At 35.8% G+C, this 16,794-nt stretch overlaps 1 protein-coding gene across 2 annotated transcripts in view; it reads left to right on the forward strand.

The window, feature by feature from the left end:
* The window catches only part of Pdzrn4 (PDZ domain containing ring finger 4), a 364,418-nt gene that overhangs the window by 338,084 nt on the left and 9,540 nt on the right, over positions 1–16,794 (forward strand). For both annotated transcript variants that reach the window (XM_020188156.2, XM_020188157.2), the window contains 3 exons: positions 7,316–7,414; positions 9,658–9,720; positions 16,108–16,209. In XM_020188156.2, the coding sequence (XP_020043745.2) occupies positions 7,316–7,414; positions 9,658–9,720; positions 16,108–16,209 (264 nt within the window). The remainder of the gene's footprint in view (positions 1–7,315; positions 7,415–9,657; positions 9,721–16,107; positions 16,210–16,794) is intronic.

Here is a 16,794-nt window from a genome sequence, read left to right on the forward strand (position 1 = left end):
ATAACAAGCAAAACAGAGGAGGGAGTGACCACATTTGATGTAAACAGATTCTAATCTAAGCAGAAGTTTTTGCCTCATTTCTTCTTATGCCTTTGTCTCTTGTTTTAGACAACATGGTTGGGTGGAGTCCATTCTAAGATTGGCTTCCATGCAGTCAGCCTGGCTCCCTAGCTGTTAAAACAGAAGGAATACAAAATTAATGGACAGTTTCCCACATATCATGACTTTGTTTACCATTTTTATTCCTGGCCCCAAATCTATGACATCAACAATTAACCATGAATCTATCCGTCTTTCCACTTAAGAATACAGTGAAATTAATATTTCTTTATTATGGAATGAAATCCACTCAAAACAGGTCATTTATGAATTAATAAGTTGATCCAGAGCCTAGAAGCAGCCAATCTGTGTCTATTTCCCAAAGAATGCATAAAGCCTCTGATTGTAAGACCAGGAAATTGAGGATTAAAAGCTACCTATATTTTAATACCTCCAGTGTTGCCCTTTTTTGCTCAGTACTGCCTTGGCTATTTGTAGGTTTTTGTGCCTGCAAATAAACTTTAGGGTTGATTTTTCAATCTCTGCGATGAATGTCACTGGAATTTTGATGGGGATTGCATTGAACATGTAGATTACTGTTGGTAATATAGTCATTTTCACAATATTGATTCTACCAATCCATGAGTGTGGGAGATCTTTCCATCTTCTGTAGTCTTCTATTTCTTTCTTCAGTGGTTTATATTTTTAATTATAGAGGTTTTTCACTTCGTTAAGTTTATTCCTAAGTATTTTATTTTTTTGAGGTTATTGTAAATGGAATTGTTTTCCTATATTCTTTTTCTGTCTGTTCATTGTTGGTATATAGAAAGTCTACTAATTTTTGTAAATTGATTTTGTGTTCTGCTACATGGTGTTTATGGTATCTGGAAGTTTTTTTGGTGCAATTTTTTGGGTCTTTTACATATCAGATCATGTCATCTGTAAATAGGGATAGTTGACTTTTTCCTTTCCTCTTTGTATTCCTTTTATTTCTTCTTCCTGTCTTATTGCTCTGGGTAGGAATTCCAAGACTATGTTGAATAAGAGTGGAGAAAGTGGACACTCTTTTCTCATTCCTGACTTTAAAGGAAATGGTTTCAGTTTCTCCCCATTTTTTATGATGTTGACTATTTTTTATACCTGTTGAAATCATCATAAAAAGGGAACTAAGATAGAAAGGAGAAAAACAGAAGGGATAAGCCAATTAAGATTATCATACATATTTACTTGGAAATGTCATAGTGAAACACCCTATAGAGCTACCTTAAACAAAATGCCTTTTTTTTCCCCCAAAAAACCAGAGAACACGAAGGCAAAACAGGTCCTCTCTAGGGGATGGTACCAGTGGGAAGGGGGAGGACAAAACGAAAGTGTGTAGGAGGGTGAACATGGTGGAGATATTATGTATATGTGTATGTAAATGGAAAAATAAGACCTGCTGAAACTATTCCAGGAATGGGGAGGAGGATAAAGAAGAATGATGGAGGTGGTAAATTCAATTATGATATATTATTAAAACTTTTGTAAATTTCACAATATACCCCCAGTTCAACAATTTTAAAAAGCTACCTGTATTTCAAAGTAGATGAATAAGGAATTGGGTTTAAAGATATTAGAGAATAGATATGACCATAAATTCAGCTTTTACCCTTATGTCTTTATAGAAATTTGATTTAGTTACTATTGTGCCAAGTTGTTATGGATGTCTGGAGTTGTCATAAGGATTAGATATTGCATGATTTTTATTATTTATTTCCATCTAGGTTTCATAACAATATTATAATACTGACACTATAGATAATGATATTGAAGCAATATTTGGGGTGGTAAGGTTGAGACAGGGTCTGGTCTCACTGTGTAGCCCAGATGGGCCTCAAATCATATCCTCCTGTTCAGCCTCCTGAGTATTATGATTACAGGTTTGCACCACCAGAACCCAGCTTTGAAGAATATTTTTATAGTAAACAGTCTAAGCTTCCCTTAGCTTCAAGGGCTAACGTTTTCACATTTCCACTTGATTTTTTTTAAATGAATGCTTTCTTGGAACAATTAATCATGGTATTTCACCAGTTACTAATCAGCATTTCAGAATGTAACACAATGATAGATGATGAACACTAAGCTTGGGTAAAAGTGCATTCACAGTTTAATACATGAAAAGGAAGAAAATAAATGAAATAAAAATAAAAATATGGACTTCCACCTGTTAGAAATGACCATCCCGTCTATCCCTGTCTATTTTTCAGACTTGAATGATACAGACTAGCTGTGAATTTTTTTTTTCTCAGAGGAAAAACTTCATGGTTTGGGCCTTAGTTCTTCAGAGTTTGGGAGTGACTATACTTAAAGTCATTGCAGGCAGTGTCAAGCCTTGCTTCTTCCTCCATCAAAGGAGTCCTATCTAGAAAGCAAAATTTTTATTTTAAGTTCCTCGATCCTCTTTAGACTTAATCATAAATTATAAAAATTTTACAACACTGTAGTGCTACTGATTTATATACACATCCCATTCTTTTTTAAAATATTATTTTCAATTGATAACAGTAATTGTACATACTTACAGGGTAGAGTGTGATATTTCAAGACATGTGTATAACGTGTAATGATTAGATCAGGGTAACCATCATACCCATCACCTCAGACATTTATCATTAATTTGTCTTGAGAATATTCAAAATCTTCTCTACTGATTGTTTGAAGTTTTCAATCTATTGTTGTCATCCACAGTTAACATACTATGCCACAGAATGTTAGAAGTTATTATATCTATCCAACTGAAGATACAGGGGTGTCTGCTAACCATCCTCCCTCCTCTTTCTCCTTCCTTCCACTCCTATCCAGGTTCTGATAACCACTAATGCACTCTATACTACTACATGATCAACTTTTTAGCTTCCACATGTTCTCACCTATTTGTCTTTCTATGCCTGGCTTATTTCACTTAGCATAATAATGAATGGTCTCTTATTCTATCCATATTGCTGCAAATGAAAGAATTTTGATGGTTGACTAATATTCCACTGTATATATAAACCGCCATTGCTTTATCCATTCATTCATGAATGGACACCCAATTTGATTCCACATCTTGTCTGTTGTGCACAGTGCTGCAATAACCATGGGATTGCAGATGTCTTCTTGTCATACTGATTTCCTTTCCTTTGAATATATATCCAGTAGTGGGATTGCTGGATCATGTGGTAATTCTCTTTCTAGGTTTTTGAGAAACCTCCATACTGATTTCCATATGACTGTCTTAATTTACACTCCCAACAATTAAGAGAATTCTCCTTCTCCACATGCTTACTTGCTTTTATTTGTGTGTGTGTTTTGATGATAACCACTCTAACTGAGGTGAGATGATATCTCATGGCTAAAAATCCCATTCTCATCCTACGATTAGAAGCATGTTTCATAGTAAGCTTTTCTAGCTAACTGTAATCTTCTACTCCACCTTCAATCTACATGGAATCAATTTCTCACACTATTAGATACCATAATTTTTTTTAAGGAGACCTTATACACTTTCCCAGAGTATAGCATCTTGAAGCAAATTTAAGTGAAAATGAACATGCTCTCACTGGGTTTATGAAGTGATTCTTCCTCTTCAATCTCACATGAATTATGGGTGGTTAGCACTGAGGCTTGGCACTGATTTGTATACGCCCATGAATTGTCTCCATGGAGAAAATGTATGCAGGTAGCATTTCACTTTTATGTGTTCCATCAAACAGCTTCCTAGTGACAGAGGAGAAGGTATGAAAGTTGTTAGGGAAAGCATTCTGTATTACCAGGAGGTAGTTTCCTCAGAAGTCAGAAGCCTGTGCACACTGTGAATGGAATACTTAATTGAACCTGTGCTTGGTGTATGTGAAACATTCTCAACCAAAGAAAGAAATACAGGTTCACACTTGGGACTTGTGCCCTGTTGCTTGTGGAGTTCAAATGCTCTCGTGTGGGTTTCTCAATCTAAAATCTTACCATGGTAAATTCAATCCTTTGATTTAAGGCTTTGTGTTTTCAATCTTTATTAGTACGAACTGAACCATGTTAGGTCACATTTTAAGTGATTTTTAATGATGGTCCTTTCAAGAGAGATTTATTTGTCAATTATCTTTCTGCCTCAAAAGGTATTTGTGAGAGAATGGAAGTCTACACCAAATGCCAGATTTTGCTAGGGGAATAGGTAAAATGGCTAACCTAAACACCTACCTAGAAGGGGATTGCACATAATGCTGTGAGTATGAGGATATTGGGTCACTGAAAAAGGGAGAGATTAGACAGGCATGGTAATGCATAGCAGGAAGATCTGAAAGAAAAGATGTGAAATCCCAACAGGAAGATCTCTAGTGTGAAGCCAATCTGGGCTATACAGCAAGACCTTGTCTTAAAAAAAAAAAAAAAAAAAGGACTGGGCACAGTAGCCAACACCTGTCATCCCATCATCTACTTGCAAGGCAGAGACTGAGGCGATTACACTTGAAAGCTGACCTGGGCAAAAAGTTATTACGGCCCCATCTCAATAAAACAAATGGTCATGGTGGTGTGCCATCCAGGCTACAGGGGCAGAGAGGCATAGGAAGAAGGTTTCTGCTCCAAGGCCAGCCCCAAGCAATGACACTAGACCTTATCCAAAAAGTAACTAAAGCAAAAAGGACTGGAAGTGTGACTCAAGTGCTAGGGCACTGCCTAGCAAGGAGGAGGCCCTGAGTTCAAAACTCCAGTATTGAAAAAAAAGGGTATTAAAATCATAGATTAGGTAGACAACTTTGAAACCTGTCTCACTGTTTTGCTTAAGATCAATAGGATGACTATATTGAAAAATTATTTTGATCTTTTAGTATCTCTTCCTGAGATTCTTGGATAGTGCTCTGAGTTGGATATTGAAGTTCTCATGGGTAGATTCTGCCCTTTTGGTTTTAATAGCTTCATCAATTGTATTGCAAAACATTTTGCTGTGCATCTTCTAAACAGACACCAAAGTCAAAGCATACCACTGAAAACATGTTAAAAAACACTCAAAGAAAGAGTGTTCCCCTCTGAAATGTCTCCTTACAACATGCAAAGATTCTCCCATGCTTTGACAGGATGCTGAAAGTTAATGGAGTTTAGCTTTGACTACAGGTCCTTATTGGCCTTGATTTAAAAACCCAACATCAGTTCTTTATGGAGTGTTTAGGTTTCCTTATTGGTCTCTGAGGAATCAAAGTCTTCTTCACTGACTGTGTACCTTGTGGCTGTAGTGGAAGCTCTTCTGTTGCTGTAATTCCTCCCTAATGTTACAGGTGTAAGCAAGTGCTCTTAACCTCCAGAGGCATTCATTATTGCCAGTTTTATAAAGACCCTTGTTTGGTGTATACATTTTTGCTCCTGGTGCCAGATCATACCACTGTTTCCTATCCTTCATCTAGATGAAAGGACTTTTTCATCTTTTTCCATTATTGTTTAACACGTGCCATTCTTTTCAAACCATTATATACAATTTAGAGTACCTTTGCCTACCAGGCAGAAGATATTTCACTAATTTCCCATACCTCTTTAAGGATAGAGGACTTAAACTTAGGTTTATTTACAGTTAGCTGTGAAATAATTGGTCACTGGAATTATGATGGCAAAAACTCCCTGAGGACTTACCCAAAGTTTATAGCTTATCATTAAAATGAATAGTTATCATCCAGTGATAGGGACTTCACTCAAATACAAGGGAAAGATATTTGCTCAAATGTAGCACAGTATTCTGGAAGATATTCTCTTGTTTGAAGTTAAGAGAATTTTTCTTCATTTATTACTATTTCCGATGCTAGACAATTAAATGGATACTTTATGTCTTAGTCCTTTCTGGCTGCTAGAACAAAATGCTATGAATTGGATGCTTATAAACAGAAACATTTCTCACAGTATGGGATTGGGAAGTCCAGGGGGAATCCACCAGCACATCTGGTGCGTGATGAAGTTCAACTTCCTTGTAAAGGGCACCTTCTCACATGGCATATGGGGCAAGCTATTCACTGAGGCTCCTTTTATAAGAACATTCAGGGGCTCAACCCTTAAGACCTAACTAGCTTCCCCCTAGGGCCCCACCTCCAAATACAAAAATTACTTTAAGGATTAGGATTTGAACATACAAATTTTGGGGAACACAAACATTTAGACTATATTATTAAACTTCATTGTCTTTTTTACACACATACCTAATTCCAATCAAAGAGAAAACTCTCCTTAACTGTTATTTTTACAAAAAGCTGTATACCCTAGGAAAGATTTTGAAGTATAATCCAGCACCCTTCCTAGCACAGAGTGCCTAGGTTGAGGCTCCCTCTTGCAGGCAATAGAGAAGGAGGAAGCATTCAGCAAGGCTGGAAACTGCCTACCTCCCACAGAGCTGAGTTCTAGAAACTAGACCCAGACTCCACTTCTCATTTAAATATACCTTGTTCCAATAAGAACAAGTCCTCTGTGATTAGAGCATCAATTTGCGTTTTAATGCTTGGAATTCTGTGATTTAGCCTGAAGTCTTCTGCTTCTGAAAGCCGTACAAATCCATTTCATTATAGAAAAGTGAAATGCCCTGAAATTTATTATTATTTTACTAGACATAAATCAGGAAATAGATTCAGTATACATTACCTGAGGTCTGACACTTCCAGCCCCTTAGCCATGTGTTTCAGTAAATGTATTTTCTTGTTCATTTACTGCTGCATTTTGAATCATTGCCTCTGTCCCATAAGGCTGTTGATGTCTCTCCCTTCAGCCTGGATGAACCCATTTCTTTCCAAGGGTGAAAGTTTCCATAAAACAATAGAAAACCTTGACCTGACTTACACAAAACACTTACTTATTGTCATGTACTGTATAGAACTCAAAAGAAGAACTGAGGGGAAGAGGCCTGTATAGTCTTTTTTAAACTTCAAACTTACTTCATTTTATTATAATACAAAGGAAAACATAGCAATTCTGAATAATTTTTATGAAGAATTTGCTTCCTATTTTGATATTCTCAAATATTTTATAGATTCTTGCTTAATGATTTATATATCATTGTGTGAATTTTGCCTATTTCCTGCTTTACAATGAAAATGTAAAAAAACACTGACTTGATTCTAAAGAAACACATATTGAAGGTAAATTGCAATGATTTTGGTTACAAAAATTAATTTCAGAGGTCAAGCAGTAATTATTTAAATTTTCAGGGTGATCCAAAATATGTCCATTGGTCCTCCACTTGCTGTGGGTTTCTCTCAGGTAAATGTCGCTCTGTGCGTGTGTCTTCCCTCAGGAGGTGGAGTTGTGTCGTGTTAGCAGTCAGGAGAAGCTTGGCCTGACAGTCTGCTACCGGACAGATGATGAAGAAGACACTGGCATTTATGTCAGTGAGGTAAGAGATGCTGTTGATGGGAGATTAGGGGAGAGGAAAGGGGTGGGATGAAGGGAAGTGATTTCAATGAGAAAATCCTTTCTTCTGAGTAGGCTTGAATGTGAAGACTTGGCCATGTTCCAATACTTGTCACTTTCAATTAAGAAAGTAAATTATGCTGCCTAAATAATGTAATTATAATCAGATGTTTAATGTGAAGTCAGTTACCTCAGAACCCCAGAAAGAAAAAGTACGAAAGTAGTAACATTATCTAAATTTGAAAAATTCCCTTAAGAATGCAGGGAGCTGAGAAGTTTTTTATTCACAAACATTTGTCCTTTCATTTCATTACATATTTTATTATTCTGTTAACAATATCATTGACTGATTATTTTAAGTTAATAGTCACAATAATCACATTTTTTACTCAAGTGATAGCATGGGTAAATTTAAATACCCAAGGGCTATAGTTTTCATTTGTTTTATTCGAAAAGTGAGCAACTAAATGTGAGACATCATTTTAGTAGTAATTATTTGAAGGACTGTCAAGCAAAACTTATTACCATAGGTGATTTTTTAAAAAAACTCCCAAAAAGATCATTTTAGAAGAAAACAGTACTTGTTTTTTAAAAAAATTACATATATATGTATGATTTAAAATTATACATACACACATACATAGTTTAATTCCTATAAATATGTATACAAAAGTTAGACAAACTAGCATTGTCATTCAGTGTTATTCCAAGTTTTCATGGCCATGAGTTAAAACACTACCTAACCTCCAGCTTTCAACAAGAAACAGTACAGTGTTTATATCATTGGTGTTTTTTATTTGCTTGTTGTTTTTTTGTTGTTTTGTTTTAAGACAAGGTCTCCCTATGTAACCCAGGCTGACCTCAAACTTGGAATCAATCTGCCTATACCTGGGATTACAAAAATATGTCACTATGCCAGGGTCTGTCCCCTCATCTTTATTGAGTTGTTGAAACTATGGAAGAGATCATGTAGTTAATGCACTTACAAATTTTGTAGTTTTCTATAAATGTAAAATGTTTTCACCCTTTATCATTTTGCCGACTGGCTCCTACAATGAAAAATTCTCCAGAGAATATTTGATTTTTATACTTCTTTTAATATACAACTAGGATAATCCATCTGATTAAGGTGAAAAGGTATGAAGAAATACCTGCTGAAATATCATTTGTAATATGTACAGAAATAGGTAGAAATTCCATACTAATTTGATTATAGTTCTGCAGACAAAGTTCTAGATTATGAATGGTTTTTTAATAGGATACAACTGATTAGTCATCTCATAAGTCTCTATTTACAATATGAATACATCAATTGAAACGTCACTTTTCCAGGATGATAAAAAAGTCACAGATACTAAGCATATCTGCTTGGATTGCTGTCCTTACCCCTTTCATTTTGTATACAATTACAGTATATATATACTTTGTGTCTGATTCACTTAAGATTTGGTTATTAAGTGGTGCCACTAGTAAGAAAATAATGTCTGACATCTAGATAGGAAGGATCGACCTCATGCTCCACTTGAAATACTTTTCTCAGACAAAAGCCTTAAAACCATCACATGAAATCTAATAGGTAGAATTAGCGCCAGGTGAACTGAAATCCATCACTAAGTTCAGCCCATTAAAATACTGATAATTTCTTAATAGAGCTTCAGCTATCTATTTATTCTAAAATAATTCAAAATTAATATAATTTGCCCTATTATAAGGTGGTACTGAGTTATAAAATGTATAGAGAGGATTTCTTTATATCTTGAGCAGTATAGATTATTTCCTCTACTTACAGTGTAGCTATCAGTTTTTGTAAGAAGCTAGGGAAGGATTTAAAAATACCTTAGTAGAAAGAAAATGTTCTAGGTCCAAAAAATCCTAGTGTTAACATCATCCCCTGTCAGCTGAAGACCATGCATGTCAATTAGGATTCAGAAATGAGCGAATAAATGTGAAAAAAGGAAATGTGAAGGAAAGAAAGAATGAATGGAAGGAAGGAAGAAAGGAAGGAAAGTGATCTTCAAATCAAATTCTAGTCCACTTTTTAAAAAATTTTAACTCTAAAATAGTTCATTTTTAGAATTGTGATTTTTGACAGAGAAAAACATGGCATGCTCTGTCATGAATCAGCAGAAAATTTTGAACCAAGTTTTTACAAATATATTTTTAAACTATAAATTTTTGGGAGGACATTGCATATTGAATTGAAGATTCATGTTTTCTCTATTACAGGTAGATCCAAACAGCATTGCTGCCAAAGATGGCCGAATTCGAGAAGGGGATCGTATTTTGCAAGTATGTGGTGTGGTGCATTTATTTCCTTAAGATTTCTAATGACTATCTAATAGTTTTTATTTTATTTCTTGTAAAATATTAGAGAAAATAATTTGTCTTTACTAACACAAAATAAAAATTCTGCCATTTAAAACATTTTTTCAATGGTACTATTTCTTAAGAGTTATTGGCTGGTAACTAGTGGTTAATAAAAAATACCAAGAGAGAGAGATTACTTGACTTCAACCTCTAACTCCACCATTGCCTTGGCCTTGCCACTTAAAGTCCTTATTTCAAGCCCATTTTCTCATCTTAAAAAAATGGCAATAATAGTATAACCTATTATTGTTGTGAAGGTTACATAAGATTATTCACATAATATGGTCAGCACTGATAAGTGCCCAATAAACATTAATGGCTATTATTCCTAGCAGCAGCAAGTACTGCCTTTTTCAGAATAAACTACTTGAACACAGATCCAGATGTTCCTTTAGTCTACAAAAGTTCAACTATTGACTAATGACTTGCTGCAGCCAGATAGAGGAAATGTGATTTCTTTTCCATATAAAAGACTGATAAAATTTCAGCTTAGTGAGAAAGCCAGTGAGCAGGTCACAAGGAGGTTTGGGCATGAGAGGAGAGTTCCAAGGCCTAATCAGGAATAACTAAAAGCCAGAGTTTCTGTTCTAAGCTTGCCTGACCCACTCCTTCCCTTCCCAGCCCACCATATAAAGAGTAGCTAAAGGAAGACATACAACCCCAAACTCAAGTGGTAAATTGAGGGAATGCAAATTGTTAAAACATTCTGCAGCATTTCTAGTTGGTATGAGAGTTCTAGTGTTCCCATTTCTCCTTGCTAGATGTGGACTCCCCCACACCAAGTATTTGTTTACATTCCACACTCTGCTGAAAACCTGGACTTCCAAATATGCAAGATACTTCCCAGTATTTGGGGTACCCTCTCCTGTGTAACTGAGAAGCAGCTGTCTTCCCATTTATACAGGATAATCCCAATACAGTGGGAGATTGTCACGGTGGAGGTGTGCCTTAGCCGCCAGGCCAAACATCCTGCCCAGTCTCCTCTTCTCTCCGTTCTTCAAGGTGACACGCACTGAATAGCCCCACTTCTACACATCTTTTCTTCTCTCTTGCTAGGACCCTAGAACTCCTTTTCATGAAAGACCCTCTACTAAGACTATAATTAAGAAAGAATAATAAGTATGAATTGGTGGTCACTTGGGGTTCTACTAGTTTTCAGAAAACCTCAAGAGTACATAGTTCTGTGTGAGCCCTGCAAGTGATGACCTGTAGTTACTAAACAAAACAGAATTGTGTCTGTCATTGGATATATCAGGGGACGAAGAAGCACATCTTAGGAAACTAAGACATACTTTCATTTGCAACCACATTTTCAGGGTCATTAACACACATCTATGAATAAGCCAATGAAGGAAACAAAGGCATTCAGTGGGAAAGATGGGACAGATGAGTAACATCTGCAGAAGAGTTCTATTTGTGAAGCCTAAGAAAGAAACTAAGGGTACCATTTAGTGCATCATCTAGATAATGAAAGTCCAAAATGATTTGTTTTTTAATTAAAAAAAATTTATAAGTACCATCACTTTGTTAATATCTCTAATTAAATATACTAAAAATAATATACCTTTTGATACTTTGAGTCAGGTTAGGCCCAGCAATTATTACTTAATGCTATGATAGAGTAAATTGCTCAGTGACCGAAAGTCTGGAAGATTTTGTCCCCCCAACATTTTTGGATGTATGTTATCATTTTTCTGACTGGTTTCTTGATGTTGCCAGCTGTTACTTCTTCCTCTCACTCTCAACATCCCTCACTTCCCATTGTACTCTTACCTGGCTTTCTTCCTCATTTCTACCTAGCCACTCTCCCACAGAATAGGTTCACAGATACAGTGAAGATTACATCTATTAGTTCTGTGGATACAGTTGGATAGAAATAAAATGCACGTGTTTCCATAAATCCATACTGTAGGTTTTAACCCTTCCAAGTTCTTAGCCATATAGTGAGCAGATAAGTTTCAAAGGAAATATCTACAGGATAATAAATTATTCTGTAGTGGAGTTGGCTCTTTGAAGAAGCAACAACAGGATTGATGAAAATGCTGTTTTCTGCCTGATTACTTTATATTCTGTGACACATATGTCACACTTAATGAATAAATATATGTCACATTAAAAAGCCTAGAATTCAATTCTGCCTGTACACATAGGAAACAAAGTATCTAAAGGGTGATAGTGAAATTTTATTAAATAAAACTGTGACAAAATTGTACCCATAGACAAATAGCTCCCATATGGCTGGTGAGGAGATTATGGGAGACCCTGTAATGAACAATTAATGACTCCTTTCCCAGGGAGATGAGAGTAGGAGAAGCAGAGGATTTACTTCCTATCCTTGAGGTTTCCTGGCTGGCTTTTATTTAAATGAATCTCTCTAGAGCAATTGTGATTTTAATTTTCCATTATGATGACCTAAGTAAAGTACATTTATGGTCTTCCCCTCATTGTGTATCTAAAGTTTTCTTCATGTACCACACCATGGACTTGTTAGATGACCTCACCCAGTCATACCACATCCATAGACTCAACACAGTCACACTCACATGCAGTCACACAATCACACTCATACTCTCACACTCACACGTGATTGACAGTAGGGATTATGCAGAAGGCACTCCGTGAACCAACTTCATAAGAACATTCCTGGTGCCCATGTGTTTTCTCTGCATGTGCTTGATGGTTCTATCTGCTGTTTGCATTTTTCAAGAACTTATATCCAATTGTCACCTTAGAATTAATTTCAGGAAGTCCTCTCTCAACATTATAGAGCTGAGGAAGGTATTTGTGAACCAGAGAACAAGAAAGAAATGCCACATAAATAATCAGCTTTCAAAGGAGAAAGCTCTATATTCTCATTTTCTCCCTGGGATGGTAAGCACAGAATATTCCCCAAAAGCAGTCTCATCTTAAGTTGGCCTAAAAGTTAGTCATGTTCCTAAGGATTTTCCCCACAAAATTCTGCCAAAACTCCATCAGTAGAATAACAATATCTTGACAACCTCTCTTTTCTTGCTCTGCCCTACACATAAACTGGTCCTCAGAATTCCTTCCTACTCTTATTTTCTCCCCTTCAAGTAGCTGTTTTGCCCTACTTCTGATATTTCCTCAACTATATCTTTATGCTTACCTTCTTTCTGTTCATAATAAAATACAAACACATTTGACCTAAATCTTCCCTCTTTTGCCCACTTCCTTAAGAAATTCCCTAGGTAGTTGGATGCTAAGAATTTTAGCTGCCCATCTGCCTCTGAGATGATGATAAAGTGGAAAACCTAAAAATTGGCATATTTAAGCAGAAAAGCTACATTAAACCATTCCTAAGGTTTTGAGCTCTGTCTCATGCACATACAGGAGATTGGACTTAAAGTGAGATTTTTAACTCATTTATCTATGTAAGTATCACAGATCTCCTCTAAGACTAAGACAATATCTAGTTTGACATGAATACTTATAAGCAATTATGCACAGAAAATAAAACAGACATATATCATCTATAAAGGTTTTTCTTGTAATGAAAGTTACAAATTGTCTTCCTCTTGGTTCACTTCCTCTCTTTTCTTATGCTGGAATTCCTTAGTAAGTTGTGGTGACATGACAAGTCATCTGTCTCCTTGCCTTGTTGCTGAGCCCCTTGCCTGTATGCCTGCCTGGCATTTTCCAGGCACAGCAAGCTACTTCCCCATAAGCAGTCCAGAAACCATAAGCCATTATTTCAGGAAGAAGGGCAACTGAAGGTTGAAAGATCTATCTGATTCCACCCCTCAAATCTTTTCGCTTCCAAGAGGAATCTTTGCTGAAACACATGACTGCATTTCTTGCCTTAGCATCAGTTTGAGTATCAAACTAAACTCCTGAGTACAAGACAGTCTACTAAACATGGTCCTGACTTTAAAAACAGTAAATTGAATACTAATTCAAATTTCTGTGGTGAATTCATTTTTCCTATGTATGACCCTGAATATAAAAGCATTCTGCAAGAAATGATCTGTCCCTGCAAAAGAAGGACTAACTGTCAGGACTGGAGAACATGGCTCTGGTCACTGTAAGTTTACAAAGGAGAAGAGTGACACCAACTATCAAGGAACTGAAAAGCAAACATAACCACATTGTTTACTAGTATCTCTCAAAGAGTTAAAGATATATATGAGGTAAATACCTTTCTAAATAGAAGCATGTTTACTGCTTCGTTCTTAATTATTTATGAATTTTTCACATTTGCTTAACTTAGAAGGAAAGAGACTTGTCTTTACTGAGGATTAATATATAAATGGTGATAGTAATAATAACATAACATTAACATAGGCCATGCCAACACTGAGCACCTTTAACCAGGCACTTATTTAAGCTCTTTACAACAACCTTCTGAGGAAGGAATTGTTATCTGTATTTTAAGATAGCAAACATAATAGCAATATTAGACTAATAAAATTGAGGAGTAGATTATTGGCAAGTGAAATTTAGATTAAGAATGGAGAATTATTATATATTTTGAGTGAATACCAGGAAAAAGTGGTGAGAATTATATTTCCAACAGAAAAGATGAAGATAAGCTCTGTGAGACTCAACTCAACTGAGTTTGGATCAAATGTACCCATGGTGAAAGGAAGATGAAATGATTAGGCCATGTTTGGCAGACAAAGATGAATCCAGGTATATGAATAAGAATTTCAATGAAATGGACATAAGTCCTCAAAGATCAAAGGGTCAAAATTATACTTTAAAACTATGTTTAATTGAGGGGAGGAATTATTGTGGAATCCACCGTGGCCAAAATTTCTTTATTGAAGAAAAACATGTCCTTGGAATCAATGCATGCATCTCTTCTCAGATATATTCCTGAACATCTACAATGTATCCTTCCCCATCATTATTCTCTATCTTGTATTCATGGCTTATATTTCCTACTTTGACAAATTATATTTGTGAATTGTTTTTAAAAAGGAATGCAAATGAAACTTGTAAAAGGTAACTTTCTCAACTACTTATACAAATGAGAAATAAAGGTGATAAGACACTACATGTGATTCTTTCACTATTATGGCCTTGTTTTCCTAAATACATATGGATAAGTATGACTTATTTTGGCCCAAAATTCAGATTCTTGGACTTTTTTCCTCCATAATTATGTCTGTCCTCATGAATCAGCCAGAATCCAAGAGACTCACAGTGAGAAAACTTCAGTAGTTTCCTGCATGCTTTTACCCAGAAATCCTTAGTGAAAGAAATTAATTATTGAAAAAAATGGCTAGTGCAGCCACATTTGTATTTAATACTTATTTTAGACAGAATTTCCTCTTTAACTGAAATTTCTTTCCACATAGTTTGATTACATGTTAGAGATCAAAAATCTTATTATCTCTGTGGATTTAAGCAATCAATAAGATAAAATAAGCTTAAAATATCCACAGAAAAAAATTGTGTTACCTAGGAAATAAATACATTTGAACCTTAAAATCTAGTTTTAAAATGCCAAACCTTAGAAACCTTTATTTACTCTACCTTTAGAACTTAGGAAAAATTAAAATATAGATTTCAAATGCCCCAGGAATCTTTTCTGTGTAATCAAAAGTTTCCTGAAAGCTAGTTTCTTTCCCTTATTTTTTAAAAATACAATTTTACTCTGTTAATCTTTAAATTTTTCAGTATGTTTAAGGTACGGCATTTGTTTTGTTGTTTTAAGAAGCGGGTAAATCTTAGAAAGGAGCTAGAATATCCATAAGGATGTTACTGGTGACCTGTTCTTCCCTTTGATTAGTTAATCACTGGGATCTAGCCAAGAGTGATGTTTGGGCAACTGAGTCAGAGCACACACAACTAAGAGATGATTAAATGGAAACACAATCAGCAGTGGCCTGGGAGCGTTGCCTGGTGAGAGATAATGCAGCAGCCTTCTAATTGGCTCCCAGCAAGCATGCAGGATGACGGATTTCAGTTGTGGTTTTGCCAGTCCTGCTTTCCCCAGCACTATTATCTCAGAGTGACACTTCCATTACTCTGAACGGAGAAAGATGAACGTCACCTGTCAGGAGCTGGTTAATTGTGTTGCTAGATGTATGTTGCCAGGGCGCAGGTTGGACATTTATGAACATAACTGCTTCCTCTGATGTCTGCCATCCTTCAGGGATCGATATGGCTCTTACAGTAAGCGCGTAATTGAGTGAAGGCACTTTCCACAGAGGGGCTGAAGATGAGCCCATTGTGTGAGCGTCACTGTCCATACATTTGCCATAAATGAGCTGATATTTGCCATTTATTGTGTGCAGCATTGTGGAAATGGAAACTAATGTGCCACTTTCATTTGTTTTCTAGATAAATGGGGAAGATGTCCAGAATCGAGAAGAAGCGGTAGCACTGCTGTCTAGTGATGAGTGTAAGAGAATCGTGCTTCTTGTCGCAAGGCCAGAGATTCAGGTCGGGACAGAAATCACCATTTCTGAGACTGGACTTCATATTCCTTGAATTTGCAAATGAATTTATATTCATTATCTGCCATTTTATATCAAATCACTATCATAGATATTGTAAAACCAAGTCTACAAAATATAATGAAGACTAATGTTTCCTAACTTACTATCCTCAACCAAAAAGCGTATGTTAAAGACTCCTGTACAATGCTCCGTGTAAAGGCAGCTAAAATTTCCCATTTGAGGAAAAAATTTTAAAACACACAAAATTATCATTATCCTCTCCTTCTACTTGCTGGTCGTTTAAGTGAATGCACAAGTGAAAAATGGTTGACTTTGCATGATATTTAATTCTGTGTGGGTCCTTGTTTTAAGATTCCATCTAAGAATCCTTAATTGGTATATTAAAGTGAAAGAACCCATAATGAGAAAAGCGTTAGCATATCTAGCTATCATCTTAAATTTTTTTTAGAACAACTTTATCAAATAAAGTACCTTAAGTAGCATGGTGTGGTTTTGTGTATAGTGGATGATTTTTTTTTCTCAAGTTTAGTGTGACAGAACCATTTATCTAGCCCCAAAAACGGAGGCA

Source organism: Castor canadensis, chromosome 8 (genome assembly GCF_047511655.1).
Source record: "Castor canadensis chromosome 8, mCasCan1.hap1v2, whole genome shotgun sequence".
Lineage (NCBI taxonomy): Eukaryota > Metazoa > Chordata > Mammalia > Rodentia > Castoridae > Castor > Castor canadensis.